The sequence below is a fragment of the Brachyhypopomus gauderio genome, chromosome 14 (genome assembly GCF_052324685.1).
Source record: "Brachyhypopomus gauderio isolate BG-103 chromosome 14, BGAUD_0.2, whole genome shotgun sequence".
Classification (NCBI taxonomy): Eukaryota; Metazoa; Chordata; class Actinopteri; order Gymnotiformes; family Hypopomidae; genus Brachyhypopomus; species Brachyhypopomus gauderio.
In genome coordinates this window covers 22,650,840-22,664,792 of record NC_135224.1, presented here as the reverse complement: position 1 = coordinate 22,664,792, position 13,953 = coordinate 22,650,840, and the positions used below count along the sequence as shown (strand labels likewise).

Here is a 13,953-nt window from a genome sequence, read left to right as displayed (position 1 = left end):
TAATTCCTCACAGCTCTGTCAAACCTCAAACCCCCAGTTTGATCAATTTATTTAGGTATTACTGAAAGCAGTACTGATACTTTATCACACACTTCTAAGCTAGCTAGTTAGCAGCTAACATTGAGTCCGTTGGAGATCTTGGTGCTCGCGCAGACGATCCGTGGCCAACGGTCAACGGCGCGTGCCAGGACGTTGACATCAATTACTGTTGCTTAAATACGTTTCTTATGTTACTGTTTTATATTTTATCTATAATAACAAATATAGAAATGTACCCTAAAGGACAACATTTTTTTCACAAGAGAATATAGCTTTGTTCACCTGTTCAAAGATCATTATGGATACATTCTACCTTTTAATTTGTTTCAAGGGAAATTAATTCTCAACATGAATTTATTACAAAATGTGCTTGAAGAGATTTAAATTACATTTCAGACCTTAACGTGTAATGAACGTCTTCAAACAATATTTACTGTATTTACTGTTGTAAAAGCTAGTTTTGCATACAAATCTGGTCCCCATACTACTGTAGGCCTATAACGTCACAAAAGTATTTTAAAAACTTGATCATCTTCTGAGGACCATTACATCACATTTGTTTCTGTAATCTCATCCATGCTACTGCTCATGTGCCACAACATAAATACAAGTCTTACACATACACTTGTTTCAGGCTTAACAAACACTGCTAAATCAGGTTACTGAAATCCCAGAGCAAAATGCCAGTGTAGGAACTGCCAGTGTCTTCATCTGTTTAGTTCTGTTTGGAGAAGAAGTCTTTGCTTTTCTGAACATCAGGTTTGATTGTGTCTTTTCCAGGCTTCCATCCTGCTGGACAAACTAGAAAACAGCCAGGAATGTCATAATTTCATTGCCTCATGCCACAGAAAGAGTAATCATCCGGACTGTATGAACTGTAATTTCAGCATTATTAATAATAATCTATATAATCTGCCAGAACATTATTAGTTACAGCAGAAATCTGGTTTCTGACCAAGTCATTTGGCATCATATCTCCTGACTACATCATGACCAAAAAAATTAATAATCCACCAAAATTAGAAAGTCAACTCACTAAGATTATGAGTAACAAATTACATTATCTGTAATGATGACAACATAAAACACTCATGGCTTTAAACAAAGTCTGAAAATGATCTGCTGTAATACCTTCTCCATGTTTGTCAGTGAACTGAAAGGCCTGGACCAGACGGAGTGTCTCATCAACAGAGCGGCCCACCGGCAGGTCATTGATGGTTATCTGCCTCAGAGTGCCTTTGTCGTCAATGATGAAAAGGCCTCTGAGAAAGGTTGAAACTTGTCAACACAAACTTGAAGAAAATAACCACAATAGTAAACTAAAACACGCTTGGAAAGAGGTAATAGTATGAGGTTTCTACAAGTAAAAAAAAAATCACACACACACACACACACACACACACACACACACACACACACACACACACACACACACACACACACACACACACACACACACACACACACACACACACACACACACACACACACACACACACACACACACTTTTTGATATTTTCTTCTGACCAAAGTCCTCTACACACCTGTAAGCAATGCCCTCGTCCTCCTTCAGCACACCATAGTCTTTGGAGATGGATCGCAGTGTGTCTGCCACTAGTGGGACCTTCATATGACCCAAACCCCCTTGCTTCCGGGGAGTGTTTATCCTACCACACACCGACAGAGTGAGGAAAATTCTCTTTATCCTTCAGGGTTGTCCAGTTTTGGCTCCTCAGGAGGGAGCAAACAGTTTGACTGAAATACTCACCAGGCCAGGTGGCAGAAATGAGAGTCAACAGAGGCACCGATCACCTCACAGTCGATCTTCTTGAATTCCTCGGCAGCATCACTAAAGGCGATGATCTCAGTGGGACACACGAAGGTGAAATCCAAGGGGTAAAAGAAGAGAACGACGTACTTTCCTACAAAAGAGACCATCATTGAGCATATTAATAAAAACACCATTGTTTACAGGTTCTTGAACTGGAAGGAAAATATAAATTACATGTCAGAAAAAGTAAGTGGAGGAGAGTTTAAACATCCTGGAGAAGATATCCTGTGGACAGAGGTTGTACCTCTGTAATCAGACAACTTGAGGTCCTTGAACTGGCCATCAGGCATCACAGCTTTGGCTGTGAAGTCAGGGGCAGGTTTTCCGATTTGTGCTTTACCAGCTGCCATTTTCAGTCAAGACTGGAAAGAGGAACAGGGATTTAATTTAAAAAGAAGAAACAGTCGATATATAACTTATTGTGAAACAATCAAAACGATATATTTAGGAGAGTTGAAGCAGTAAATATATTAGATTTGGTCAATAAAAAGCAGACAGAATGGAATAGCCATCAGATGCTCTTTCAGTCACATTTCAATCAACACAAAGTTTTGGGTGAGAAATATCTCTGCTGAATGAAACCACAGTTACGCGCTGTGCTATTATCACTTCCTCCATTTCATAACTTTAGGGTCGTGTTAAGTGCCGCAATCCACATGTGTCATGATTACGAGTCACTAAAAGACAAAGGTTTACAATATCGGTACCTTGATTTTTAATGAATACTACCATGTGACAAAATCTTAAACCTGTAAGCAAAATCTTGGTCTTTGCTTTATTTACAGTAGTACTTAACGCAGATTGTAGTGCAAGCGTGCGCAGACCGAAGAAAGCCAATTACAGTCCATTGCTCTGAAGCCAAGTTTACGTTTCTTTCAACGGGTTCTCACTCAAAGTTCATTCTGCATGTATGCTCATACAAACAAGCGGTGAAAATGTGTATGCGAAATTGTTAACATATTTATTGATTTGTTAATCAGTTTACGTAAAGTAGAGCAGCATGGGGAAAAGTTAAACGTTGTCAACAATGTTACAGCACACGATTATCAAAATAAAGGGATTATTTTCAAAAAGCGAATGTTTTATATACAAGTACGTTTAACACTGAAGAACTGGAAAACATCAACATACCTTTCCTTTGTCGTCTGCGCGGATGAAGGGTGAAATAACCTGTGGTTGCACAAGTTTATATAGACTCGTTGAAATCTCGCGATACTGGTATGACAACACGTACTGAACAGAGGAATGACTGAATCGAACTCTTCTGTGTTAGGATGACTTTGCAGAATTTGTCTTTTTCCACTCCCTACATTCCGAGAAAGAAAAAAAAATGGTGTTTTTATATGACCGATAAATTCCATAGTTGGGCAACAAAAAATGTCTTAAATGTAATAATGCTTTTTTGCCCTATTCACTGCATTCAGACCTTGTTCTCGGCAGTGGCGGAGCTAGACTTTTATCCTTGGGGTGGCCAGAGGGTGGCCAAAGCTATTTTAGGGGGTCCATAGACTATGACAATGTATATTTACGAAAAGCATTCAATTGCAATCAAAATCTGTAAATGTTATAATTTTCATATCAAGTACATTTTAAGCACGCATGTGTATGAAATTTGCAGTTTTTTAACAATGTGCAAAATGTACAACATGTAAAAGTAAAAACACAGATGTGCTACTTCTGGCGTATCTTACAATCCTATTGCATATATCTACTGAACTGAACACATTTAACTGAACTGGGGTGAGTTTCCCAAAACGTTCTTAGCGCTAAGTACTTCGTAACCTCGTATGAAATGTACGAGGTTACGAAGTAGCCTACTTAGCGCTAAGAACGTTTTGGGAAACTCACCCCTGATCAGTTTCTGAACGGTGCCTGTAGCATTTCACGTGCGACACTTTTTACTTTCAGCCGGTGTTGTGGGGCATTCCGACAACCCTCGTTTATCCGCATAAAGACGCTACAGATTATATTGTCGATTTATGTTTCTATACATAAATAAGAGCTAGGTTTTAATTATCCATCACAGCAAACTGCATTATCTATGTCCAAAGCCACACTGGCTCAAGGGTGTTGATTATTTAAAATAAAATACACACTGGCTATACGAAGTTCACCTCTGACCACGACTTTGCAGTATTTACAGCAGTATTATGTCTAAATATCTAGTTAGGACAAAACTAGAGTGCTCAATGAACTACGTTATAATCACTGTAACTCCGGCATATCATCTGTAGCGTCTTTATGCGTGTGCAAACGAGGGGACTCGGAATTCGCCACAACACGGAAACATTTCTCCGTCGTGCCTGCTGCTTGCATGTGTTAAATGAAATTGAGCATTGAGTATTATTACCGATTACAAAACGCAACAGGCTCTCAACAAGATGTGCGATGCGGTGACATGTCAGTCATCTGGGGGGGGGGGGCACTTGGGGTGGCCAATCAGAATTCAGGGGGGTCCAGTGCCACCCCGGCCCCTGCTTTGGCTCCGCCTATGGTTCTCGGGATATCTGAATAATGTTCATCAACTATAGCAAATGAGAACATGAGAAAACCATGAGTATATGTGAAATTACTCCATTAAATTACTCCACTGAAATTAAATGTAAATCTGTGTGTTGATTGGAAAGCGTCCATGAGAAAAATGTTTATACTTGTACATTTTATTAATGTAATTCATAAATCTTGTAGGGTGGAGATTTGTAATGAAGCAAAATGTTATTTATAAACAGTCTCCTTAGTGCTCAGTGAATTTACTTCCCTGCTTCCTTCTGTCAAACCAGTTATACACTCTTATTCTCATGCTGAATTTACTCTTGGAGTGTTTGCCCCACCATTTCAATTACCCCTAAATAATTAGTCCATGCCTGTTTATTTATAGGATTCCTTCATGTGTCTATGTGTTACCTTGCTTCAGCAAAGGAGGTTTAGACCCAACATCAAAGGAAGTGTAGCTGTAATCTTCCCATCTGTGGACACTGAACAAGGAAGGTTGTCAGTGGCACAAATTTCATTTCCCCTGTCTTCCCTTGCTCTGTTTCTTTCTCCCTGTTCATTCTCTCTCTCTCTCTCTCTCTCTCTTCTTAGTATCCTGTCCACATTGTTGCCATGGGTACAACATTAAGGGCTCTGATAAGAGGGGTTTCGATCCAAGGTGCATATATTAAAACACAGCTGTGGGCTTCAGATCAAATAAACCTGAGCCAGTGTGTTTGAGAATGAACTGCTTCAAACACATAAACATGGGCATAATTAATGCTCTTAGCATTAGCAACAAGGCCCTGCATGGACTGCCTTTTGTGCTCTAAGGATTTCAATGCACACACTCGTTTGTGAAGCATAAAGCATGCATTATTGTCTGTGGAGTTTCAAAACTGCATTTGAGGGAAGATTTAAAAAATGCTTTTTTATGGACCCCTATTTCACAAAACCTGAAAAATATTGATGGAATATGAAGTTTATAAAAATGAGCTCTGTACCTTTGAGCATCATTCCTGAGTAGGACTATGGTGTTAGAACATTTTATCTTTTAAATCTTTACAACAGGTGCATAGTGTTGTAATCACATACTCATCAGATGAGCTTGGCTGAAAATGTACTTCATCTGTTAATACTACATGATGATTAGTATTCCATGAACAGGGAACCCGAGTTCATAGAATGACCACTGATTAAAGGTCATTTATACAAAAATTAACATAAAATATTGTTAACATGCACAAATGTATCCAATATATATAACTGGACATATATGACTCCATCTTATGTTGCTTTTTTGCCCTTTAATGTTAGTGTGGTATAATTCTGGAAACTAAAACAAGCATTAACATGTGTGTTGTTTTGACCTGATCCAGCTGGTACTGATTCTCAATAGGAACCAGTCAGCATGGTTCTGCTGACACCAGTCCTGAAGCTGCTGTCTTCCACTATCAGTACCTGCTGCGCAGCTTTCCCTCAAATCAACTCAAAGATCCTAATAACAACGTAGATCACATGTCAGACAGGCCTGAACTCATCCACACACATCATGTACAGTGAGAAGGGTGCTTGTGTGAGGATGATGCTAATTAAACACAGAGTCCCAAACGACTTCTCCCGTGGGTTGGTAGTGAATGTCACCTCTCGGGACCGAATCAGAGCGCACCAATGGTGATTCTTGAAGTGGATCACAAATTTATCGTTGAACAAACTTGAAGTTGATGAATGTCAAAAGTGAGAAGAATTTAAAATAGGATGGACCTCAGCAACAAGCTCAGCAAGAAAGCTTCGGAAACTGTGTATTATATGTTTCTCAGAAGGTGCAGACACATCTGCTGATGTTTTCTGTTTATGTTCATTTAAAGGGGTATAACACCAAGCCTTAGCTGGTCTTAGAGCAGTAATGATTCAGTTGTATCAGTGATTAACTAAACAGTGTATACCCATAAAAGCACTAGGAAAGGATAAAAAGAAAGCATTAGGCCTTAAACGTTTAACTAACTGTATGGAATACACAGATTGACACAGAATATAATATGGATTATATAGAAAGAATATACATGGTTTATTGATGATTTCATTGTATACTGGTTGCACAAAGGATAAAGTTACTTTAATGTGATTATCAAAAGTGAGACTTCATATCTTTGATGGAAATTTACAAACAGGATAGAATGTGTGAAGAAGGGGCTTAGCGTGTCCTCTAACCCTGACTGGATACAAAGTTGCCAGTTCCAGCGATCTTTTCTCTAGCTCTCGTTCAAGCAACTGGTCAATTTGACTACCACGGAGAGACTAGGACTTAGAAGGAGCCATAGGGTGAGGACGTAGTCTCCCTCATACCAAGGCCTAAAAAATACTCTGGCAGTCCTTTGGAAAATCTCACATTTTATCGATTTCTCACATTATTGATACAGTTAGTGCATTGTAAGCATATAAGTTGCCTTGACTAATATTCACACTATTTTCTCTCTCACTGTTGTGTGTAACTATGCATTACTGTGATATTTAATAGTGCAAACAACCATCAGGAGGGACTGATTTTGATGAGTAAGATTAATTGATCTAGGTGAGATAACTCCAGGATAACTTTCTGAGCTCCCTTCCTGATGTGCTTTATGTACAACTAATGTACTGGTGGGAGATCACATTCAACAGATGTAAGAGGCCTTGCACAATTTCTGAATGTAACTGGATCAGAAATTCTTTCTTTACTTCAGCTGTCTAGGTAGATAGGATGGTCACATCCCGAGCAAACTACGGATTATATGCCTAGATATGCTTGTATTTGTATTTGCTGGGAGATAATTGAGAAACATTTGTTATTCACTGATGCATTTAGTGCCCTCTTCAGGCACTGTGGAAAAGGTTTCTTTTTTTTTATTTTCATCACAGCTGATTTCGTCGCCATCTTGATATAAACGTAAACATTGGACCACTCTAGCTTCGACTATTGGGCGAGTGAATGTGAAAAAAAGATCATTAAAAGGGAGGACTATTGTTTCTTGACATTACCATCACACGTGTCTTGAAGATTTTTTATTTTTACACTGGCATGAATGTAAAAGCGGCTACCTTAACCCAAAATATACGTTAACATAAGTGTGTCTCATGAACGGCAGAACAGGTAACGTTGGTCAGCTAAACCTAATTCGCTTGTTAATTGTTTTTTTTTTTTGTGTGTGAACCGTTGCTAATTGTCTTGAACGCGTAAAAATGCCACACGGTTTTGCAGCTGACAGTGCACAGGTAGACGCGGAGGTCGCGGGTAACGGGCCAACCTAGCACGGCCACCTCAGAGCGGCTAGCCGGCCGCGATCAGCGCTAGCTGTATTTACCACCTGTCGGCTCCCATGGCAACTGTACGTTCACTCCAGGTGATGTGGGGCTGCACGTGCACAGGCTCGCGAGCTCAGCCAGGTAGTTAGCCAGCTAGCTAACGGTCAACTCGACCTGACCGACTAGCGAGACCTGCTATTTTTGTCCTGGGTTCAGACCTGCTCTTGTTCCTTTTTATACGTTGGCTAACTGACTGACTATCTGGAGTTCAAATTCTGACAGGCGTGTGACTGTCGTGAACGGTAGACCTACTGTCAGTCTACATACGGGTGGCGGTCTGTGTGATTCTAGCCCACTAGCGTCGGTCTGTCCCCAGGGGAGCCTCTACTTTACACCATGTTACTCTCGATTACTCTCGTTATTCTTACTGAAAGTGACCAAGCCGTTTGACGACTGGGCTGAAACATTGGATATATTAACCAGAGGTGTCAATTCCAGGTTCAGAAAATAAAAGTCCTCACCAGGATTTTGCTCAAGCTTGCTAGATTTTCTAATTAGTACAATCCAGGTAAAATTAGTGGAATCAACACAATCCTGGAAGCCTGAGCAAAATCTTGGTGAGGACTTTTACTTTCTGAACTTGGAATTGACACCTCTGATATTAAACATGCTTTTATAAATAAATAAAACTTTTATTTTAGCTTTGGCATTATTCTTAACGCTCAGCATGTCCATGGTGTTGGGTGATGTGTTCAGTAGACCCTACAACAAGTACACGGTACATCAGCGGATGTAATATTACAACAACATCAGTAGAATTACAAAGCAACATAAACAATACACTAAGGAGTGTTGCACTTTGAGGTAGTATTTCTGTTAACTTACTTAAACTTATTGTGAGCGTGACTGTTATGACAGCAAATATTGACAACCTTCGTTTCTGTTTTGTGTGATATAGTTATGTGCGGGATCATCTTCAGCTGTGTTTGTAATCATTAAGCCTCGTTGTTGCTCAGGGATGGGCAACATTTGGGGAGGAGCGTGTGGAGACTGAGGAGACAACACTGGCTTCGTGGGACAATGGACCAGGAGTATGAGAGACGCCTCCTTAGGCAGATTAATCACCAGAATGTGCCAGAGGACCACCTGACAAAGGTGAGGACATGGACCACTTGGAAGAGCTTCATTTTAACCTAGATTGTTACTAGGCAACTGCATAAAAGCCAGTTTTAGCTCCATGCAAGATCGTAGCACACTTAAATCTTCTGCTGAACTCAGGCCCTGAGGTTTGGATAAGGTAACAGATGAGTGTTCCAGATCACCATGAATTCCCATCATACACCTTTGCTGCCTGATGATAAGTTAACTATTATTCTCCTTGATGACCTGTTCCAATTGTTTTGCTACGCTCCAGTCAGGATATGCTACCTGCAGTCCTGTCAGTGTTAAGTCTGGGGACCGATTCATACCAACTCGCGCTGGGAGCAACTGGAGTGTTAACTTCCATTATGCCAATGTAGGTCACGTGCTACATTTGTTTCACCTGTAGCGATGGACGTTCCAGGTTCTGAAAGTGAAATCCTTTCCTGGATTTTGCTCAAGCTTGCTCAATTATTCTTACTAGCACGTAGAATAAGATCATTTTGCATCACTGAGTTGATTTCACATAAAACTTCCTGGCTTGGACTAAGTAGAAAATCAAGGAAGCTTGAACAAAATCCTGGGGAGGACTTTTACTTTATCACCATGGCGTGTCCATCGGGTTGCATGTAATAATGTACAACTAAGAATTTCTTACAGAAAACTACCCTGTTTATTTGTTTGTTTGTTAATTTATTGATTGTTTAGGAAAACTGCTGGTCGCCGAGCCAGAATCAGAGGTCAAAGGATCCAAGTGCAGATACGGGAAAGGGTAATATTTCTGTTCTGAGGAATCATCTCTACTTCAGTTGGGAAGTGTTATATATTGTAAAACAGTGTGGCTTTCTAACTCCCAAACACTGTTTCAAGATAGAAAGGACAGGTGTGACTCTAGAGCTGCAGTCATGTCTTAACTCTTGATTGGTCTGGACAGATGCGGTGGCTTATGCCGCCCTGCTGCGGAACGAACTTTTGGGGGCAGGCATCGAGACGGTGCCCGACCCTCATACGGACGACCGACGGCATGCCATCCTCACCCAGGACACACACAGCCTATTTAGGGTGTGTACCGCTCACAATCATACACACACACACACACACACACACACACACACACACACACACATTCCTCTGACAGATCAGAATCTAGTTAGTGTTGTCATTCTAGCATAACTCTTAACTACCCCTATTAGATGTATTATAAAACGACACTAATAGTAAATAAAAATCTATAGCCAAAAATTAGCATAACACAGTCAAAGGTATGTACCTGTTTCTATGTAATAATGTCGGCGTTAGTGTTTTAGTTCGGACTGTTCCATTAAGCATAGAAGGTTAATTTTTGACATTAGCCACAGTGGAGAGGTCACTGTAAACTTGCATCCTCTTGTCTGTCTCCGTCAGTACACCGTTCACACAAAGAGAGTGCCTTTCCACAGTGGCAACGAGGTCTCCCCATATTCTCTCTCTCCTCTCAGCAACAAAAGGTACGGCGCCCCCATCAGGCCAAGCATGGAACTGGGTGGCTTGTTTCTCCCCAGTGAATGGCTTTCTTTTGTGAGCCCTGCTGTCATTCCACAAGATAGAAGTGATTATTTGTTAGCATCGAAGCCCCCCCCCCCCCCCCCCCCCCCTTTTGTTATACACACAACCGTATGTGTCTCAGCAGGTGTGTGTGTGTGTGTGTGTGCCCGTCCATCTGTCTATCTGCAGTCACAAGCTGTTACGTTCACCACGAAAGCCAGCACGGAAGATCTCCAAAATCCCCTTCAAGGTGCTGGATGCCCCAGAGTTGCAGGATGACTTCTATCTGAACCTGGTACGCTGCTCTGTGCTGGTGTGTGTTACAGCTGCCAAGAATATTAGCTTCATAATAATTATTATTAATAGTAGTTGGTCGTATAATGCTTGCATATATATGATTTCTATTATAATTGGTTGAAATCTTGCAGAGCAACTGTAGCACATGATATCTGTCGGTGTGCTGTTTGTGGACAGGGCCTTCAAATATTTGAATGATGCAAACCGTTAGCAATGGCTTGTGATGTCTTTCTTCACCTTGGCATGTAGGATGTTTGTTTTTCCAGTATATAGCAGCGGTTTAGAAAAAGGATCGTCACTGTACTGTTCTTGTCATTTTATCGACCAATGATGCAGTTGAAAAAAATAGTGAATAAAAGCGCATGTCATTGTTGTACATAATGATGTTTCGGGTATAGTTTTGTTCTGTGAAAATGAGCAGTTGTTGTGTTCTGTGGTGTGAACAGGTAGATTGGTCTGCTGGGAACCTGCTGAGTGTTGGTCTTGGGGCCTGTGTTTATCTGTGGAGCGCCTGTACCAGCCAGGTAGGTGTGTGTGTGTGTGTGTGAGGGAGAGAGAGAAGGAAAGCAAGATGGTGTGTAGATATTTGAACGTTTTCCCCTGCACTAGTGGACGTTTCCCCATTACTCTGTGCCACCACCTCCTTGCAGGTGACGAGGCTGTGTGATTTGTCCGTAGACGGTGACTCCGTGACCTCAGTCTGCTGGAATGAGCGGGTGAGTGGTGGCCCGTTTCTCCTCGACCCGCGGGGTAACCTTCCCGCCCGTCCTGCAGGACGCCACCTTGTGTTCCGGGGCAGTAACCTTCAACTGCTGCCCTGCTTTTCCTAGGGGAGCTTGGTTGCGGTGGGAACCCATAAAGGTTTTGTGCAGATTTGGGATGCTGCTGGAGGGAGGAAGCTGACCAGCCTGGAGGGTCACTCGGCCCGTGTGGGTCTGTATCAGTGCCAGCGGTTCCACTGACACCACCATTTACCTACAATACACGTGGCTCCAATAACCACAAAAACACTCATTGGCAGAAATGAGTTAGAATTGTGATTCACCCCTGCAAGGTTGTTACATGTATAGAAGCAGCTTCAGTGCCCCAAGCCAGTTTTATAAAGAGCTTTTCTCTTCAACATTTTCTTTCAAGGTCACGGTTGACGTCTTAAGCACTTAACCAGACATTTTCCCGGGTTGTGAAAGTCCTCCTGCTCTGTGTGCTCGCAGGGGCGCTAGCGTGGAACGGAGACCAGCTGTCCTCGGGCAGCCGGGACCGGGTGATCCTGCAGCGGGACGTGCGCACGGCGCCCCCTGCTGAGAGGAGGCTCCAGGGCCATCGGCAGGAGGTGTGCGGCCTGAAGTGGTCACCTGACCACCAGCACCTCGCCTCCGGAGGGAACGATAACAAGGTGAGGTCGCCCTGCGGGACACGGCACGCTCGCGGACCTCGTGACCGGTTTGTCGCAAAGTGAGTTGCGTCAGCACCGTATTCTGAACGCCCGCACACAGTTTCCCCCCATTTTTGTGCCTCCTTTGCTCGCTTCTTAGACATATTTCCTATTATTATCCGACTCTGCTGGAGATTAAACTATCGTGGTGTGTATAAACGCTAGCACGGCTACTTGTGCGACTGGGTTGGTGTCTCTCTGCTGCCCCCTAGCTGCTGGTGTGGAATAGCTCTAGCCTGCTGCCTGTGCAGCAGTACAGCGAGCACCTGGCGGCGGTGAAGGCCATCGCCTGGTCACCGCACCAGCACGGCCTGCTGGCCTCCGGAGGGGGCACGGCCGACCGCTGCCTGCGTTTCTGGAACACGCTGACGGGGCAGGCCCTCCAGAACACCGACACGGGTTCGCAGGTCTGCAACCTGGCCTGGTCCAAACACGCCAACGAACTGGTGAGCATTTCCCAGAAGCCCTTTGTGTTTGTCGGACTAGTTGGGCTTGCATTTTGGCTTTGTCAGCAGGGCTGCAAAAAATAAAAGGTGAAACGATAAAATTAAATCGGACAATCGTTTGGCTTTGGGCATCAAAAGGCTTCGGCTGTGGGTGTCTTGCAGGTCAGCACGCACGGCTACTCGCAGAATCAGATCCTGGTGTGGAAATACCCCTCACTCACGCAGGTGGCTAAGCTGACCGGACACTCTTATCGTGTGCTATACCTGGTGAGGAGTGACTTTAGTCACCGTCCGACTAAAGTTATATTAAAAGCAAACGATTGTTTGGTTCTCGTATTTGAAAATAACCAAATGTGAGAAAGTAAATATCGATCAGACTGACCATTTTCAGTACAACCACATTTCTATAGCAACCGAATAAGAGTTAAAGGAACCCAAGTAATTCCTGGGATCCTTTAACCCATTGCATCACTTGCCTTTATTTCACTGGGACCAGTGGCATTGTAATGTGAAGTAAGGGGAAATTAGATCTTGTATTCAGCATCTTCTCCTGAGGTCCTTGGGGAGCTCATGGCTGTGTAAGGAGTCCATTTCAGGCACCCCGAGTGAAGATTGTGCATGTGTGTCCTCAAGGCCGTGTCCCCAGACGGCGAGGCAATCGTGACTGGAGCAGGAGACGAAACACTACGGTTCTGGAACGTCTTCAGCAAAACGCGCTGTACCAAGGTCAGGCACACGCAGCACGCAGACCACGCAGCCATCCCATAGGTCTGATCCCAGATCAGCCTGCACGTAGAACTGACGGTCATCGAGCGGCTCAAAGCTTTCTTGACCTCAAAGTATGTTTTCTAGCTGCGAAACCGCAAGATAAATCGGTCCCTGTGTACTAGTGTTTGTGTTCGGTTCTGTATTGTTCAACACGCTTAACCTCTTCCATGTGCCGTTGTCCCCTGCCCCCGCCCTTTCAGGAATCCAAGTCAGTGTTGAATCTGTTCACGCGGATACGGTAATGACGGTGGAAGCCTGAGGACGAGGAAGTTTTGATCCGAACGTCACACGACTCGCCCGTGCAGCAGGAACGCCACACCCACCATTTCTTACCTCTCTTCCGTTTTTATAATTTCCTGCTGGGGATTCGGTCTCTCCCCACACCTTCCAAAACATTGTCTTTCATTGTCTTTCGAAAGCCACACCCGATGACTGAGTTCCTGATAAATTAACGTTCCGTATTCCTTATTGTATAATGAAGTCCAAAAGGATGTGGTGTTATATATATATATATGTAAAGAGAAATGGTTTAACTATATGCTTATATGGTTTAACTATATGCTTATATGGTTTAACTATATGCCTGTTATAATGGTCATGGATCATAAGGCTGTTATGCAATGGCCCATTCTGATATTTTCAATATTTTGTATGTGCATATGAAAATGAGATCATGTTATCTGACAGATAACCATATGGAATAAACACACTACTGCAGTAT

General features: G+C 42.8%; 2 protein-coding genes across 5 annotated transcripts; one reads left to right on the top strand and one right to left on the bottom strand.

Moving 5' to 3' along the window:
- Positions 1-375: 375 nt before the first annotated feature.
- Positions 376-2,236, bottom strand: prdx1 (peroxiredoxin 1). Its single transcript, XM_076972122.1, has 5 exons — positions 2,116-2,236; positions 1,809-1,962; positions 1,585-1,707; positions 1,171-1,301; positions 376-840 (listed from the first exon to the last, which is right to left on the bottom strand). Exons 1-5 carry the CDS (start codon positions 2,219-2,221, stop codon positions 755-757), a joined length of 600 nt encoding a protein of 199 aa, XP_076828237.1. The 5' UTR covers positions 2,222-2,236; the 3' UTR covers positions 376-754.
- Positions 2,237-7,233: 4,997 nt separating this feature from the next.
- Positions 7,234-13,952, top strand: fzr1b (fizzy/cell division cycle 20 related 1b). 4 transcript variants are annotated; one of them, XM_076972543.1, is made up of 15 exons: positions 7,234-7,473; positions 8,642-8,780; positions 9,040-9,141; positions 9,474-9,537; positions 9,700-9,827; positions 10,170-10,252; positions 10,479-10,584; positions 11,033-11,110; positions 11,237-11,302; positions 11,417-11,519; positions 11,798-11,979; positions 12,231-12,464; positions 12,627-12,731; positions 13,098-13,190; positions 13,433-13,952. In XM_076972543.1, exons 2-15 carry the CDS (start codon positions 8,706-8,708, stop codon positions 13,472-13,474), a joined length of 1,461 nt encoding a protein of 486 aa, XP_076828658.1. In that variant the 5' UTR covers positions 7,234-7,473; positions 8,642-8,705; the 3' UTR covers positions 13,475-13,952. The 4 variants fall into 4 exon arrangements, with proteins under 4 accessions (XP_076828658.1, XP_076828659.1, XP_076828661.1 ...); XM_076972544.1 differs by having other exon boundaries at positions 8,584-8,780; XM_076972545.1 differs by lacking the exon at positions 7,234-7,473 and adding an exon at positions 8,208-8,489.
- The last annotated feature ends 1 nt before the right edge of the window (position 13,953 follows it).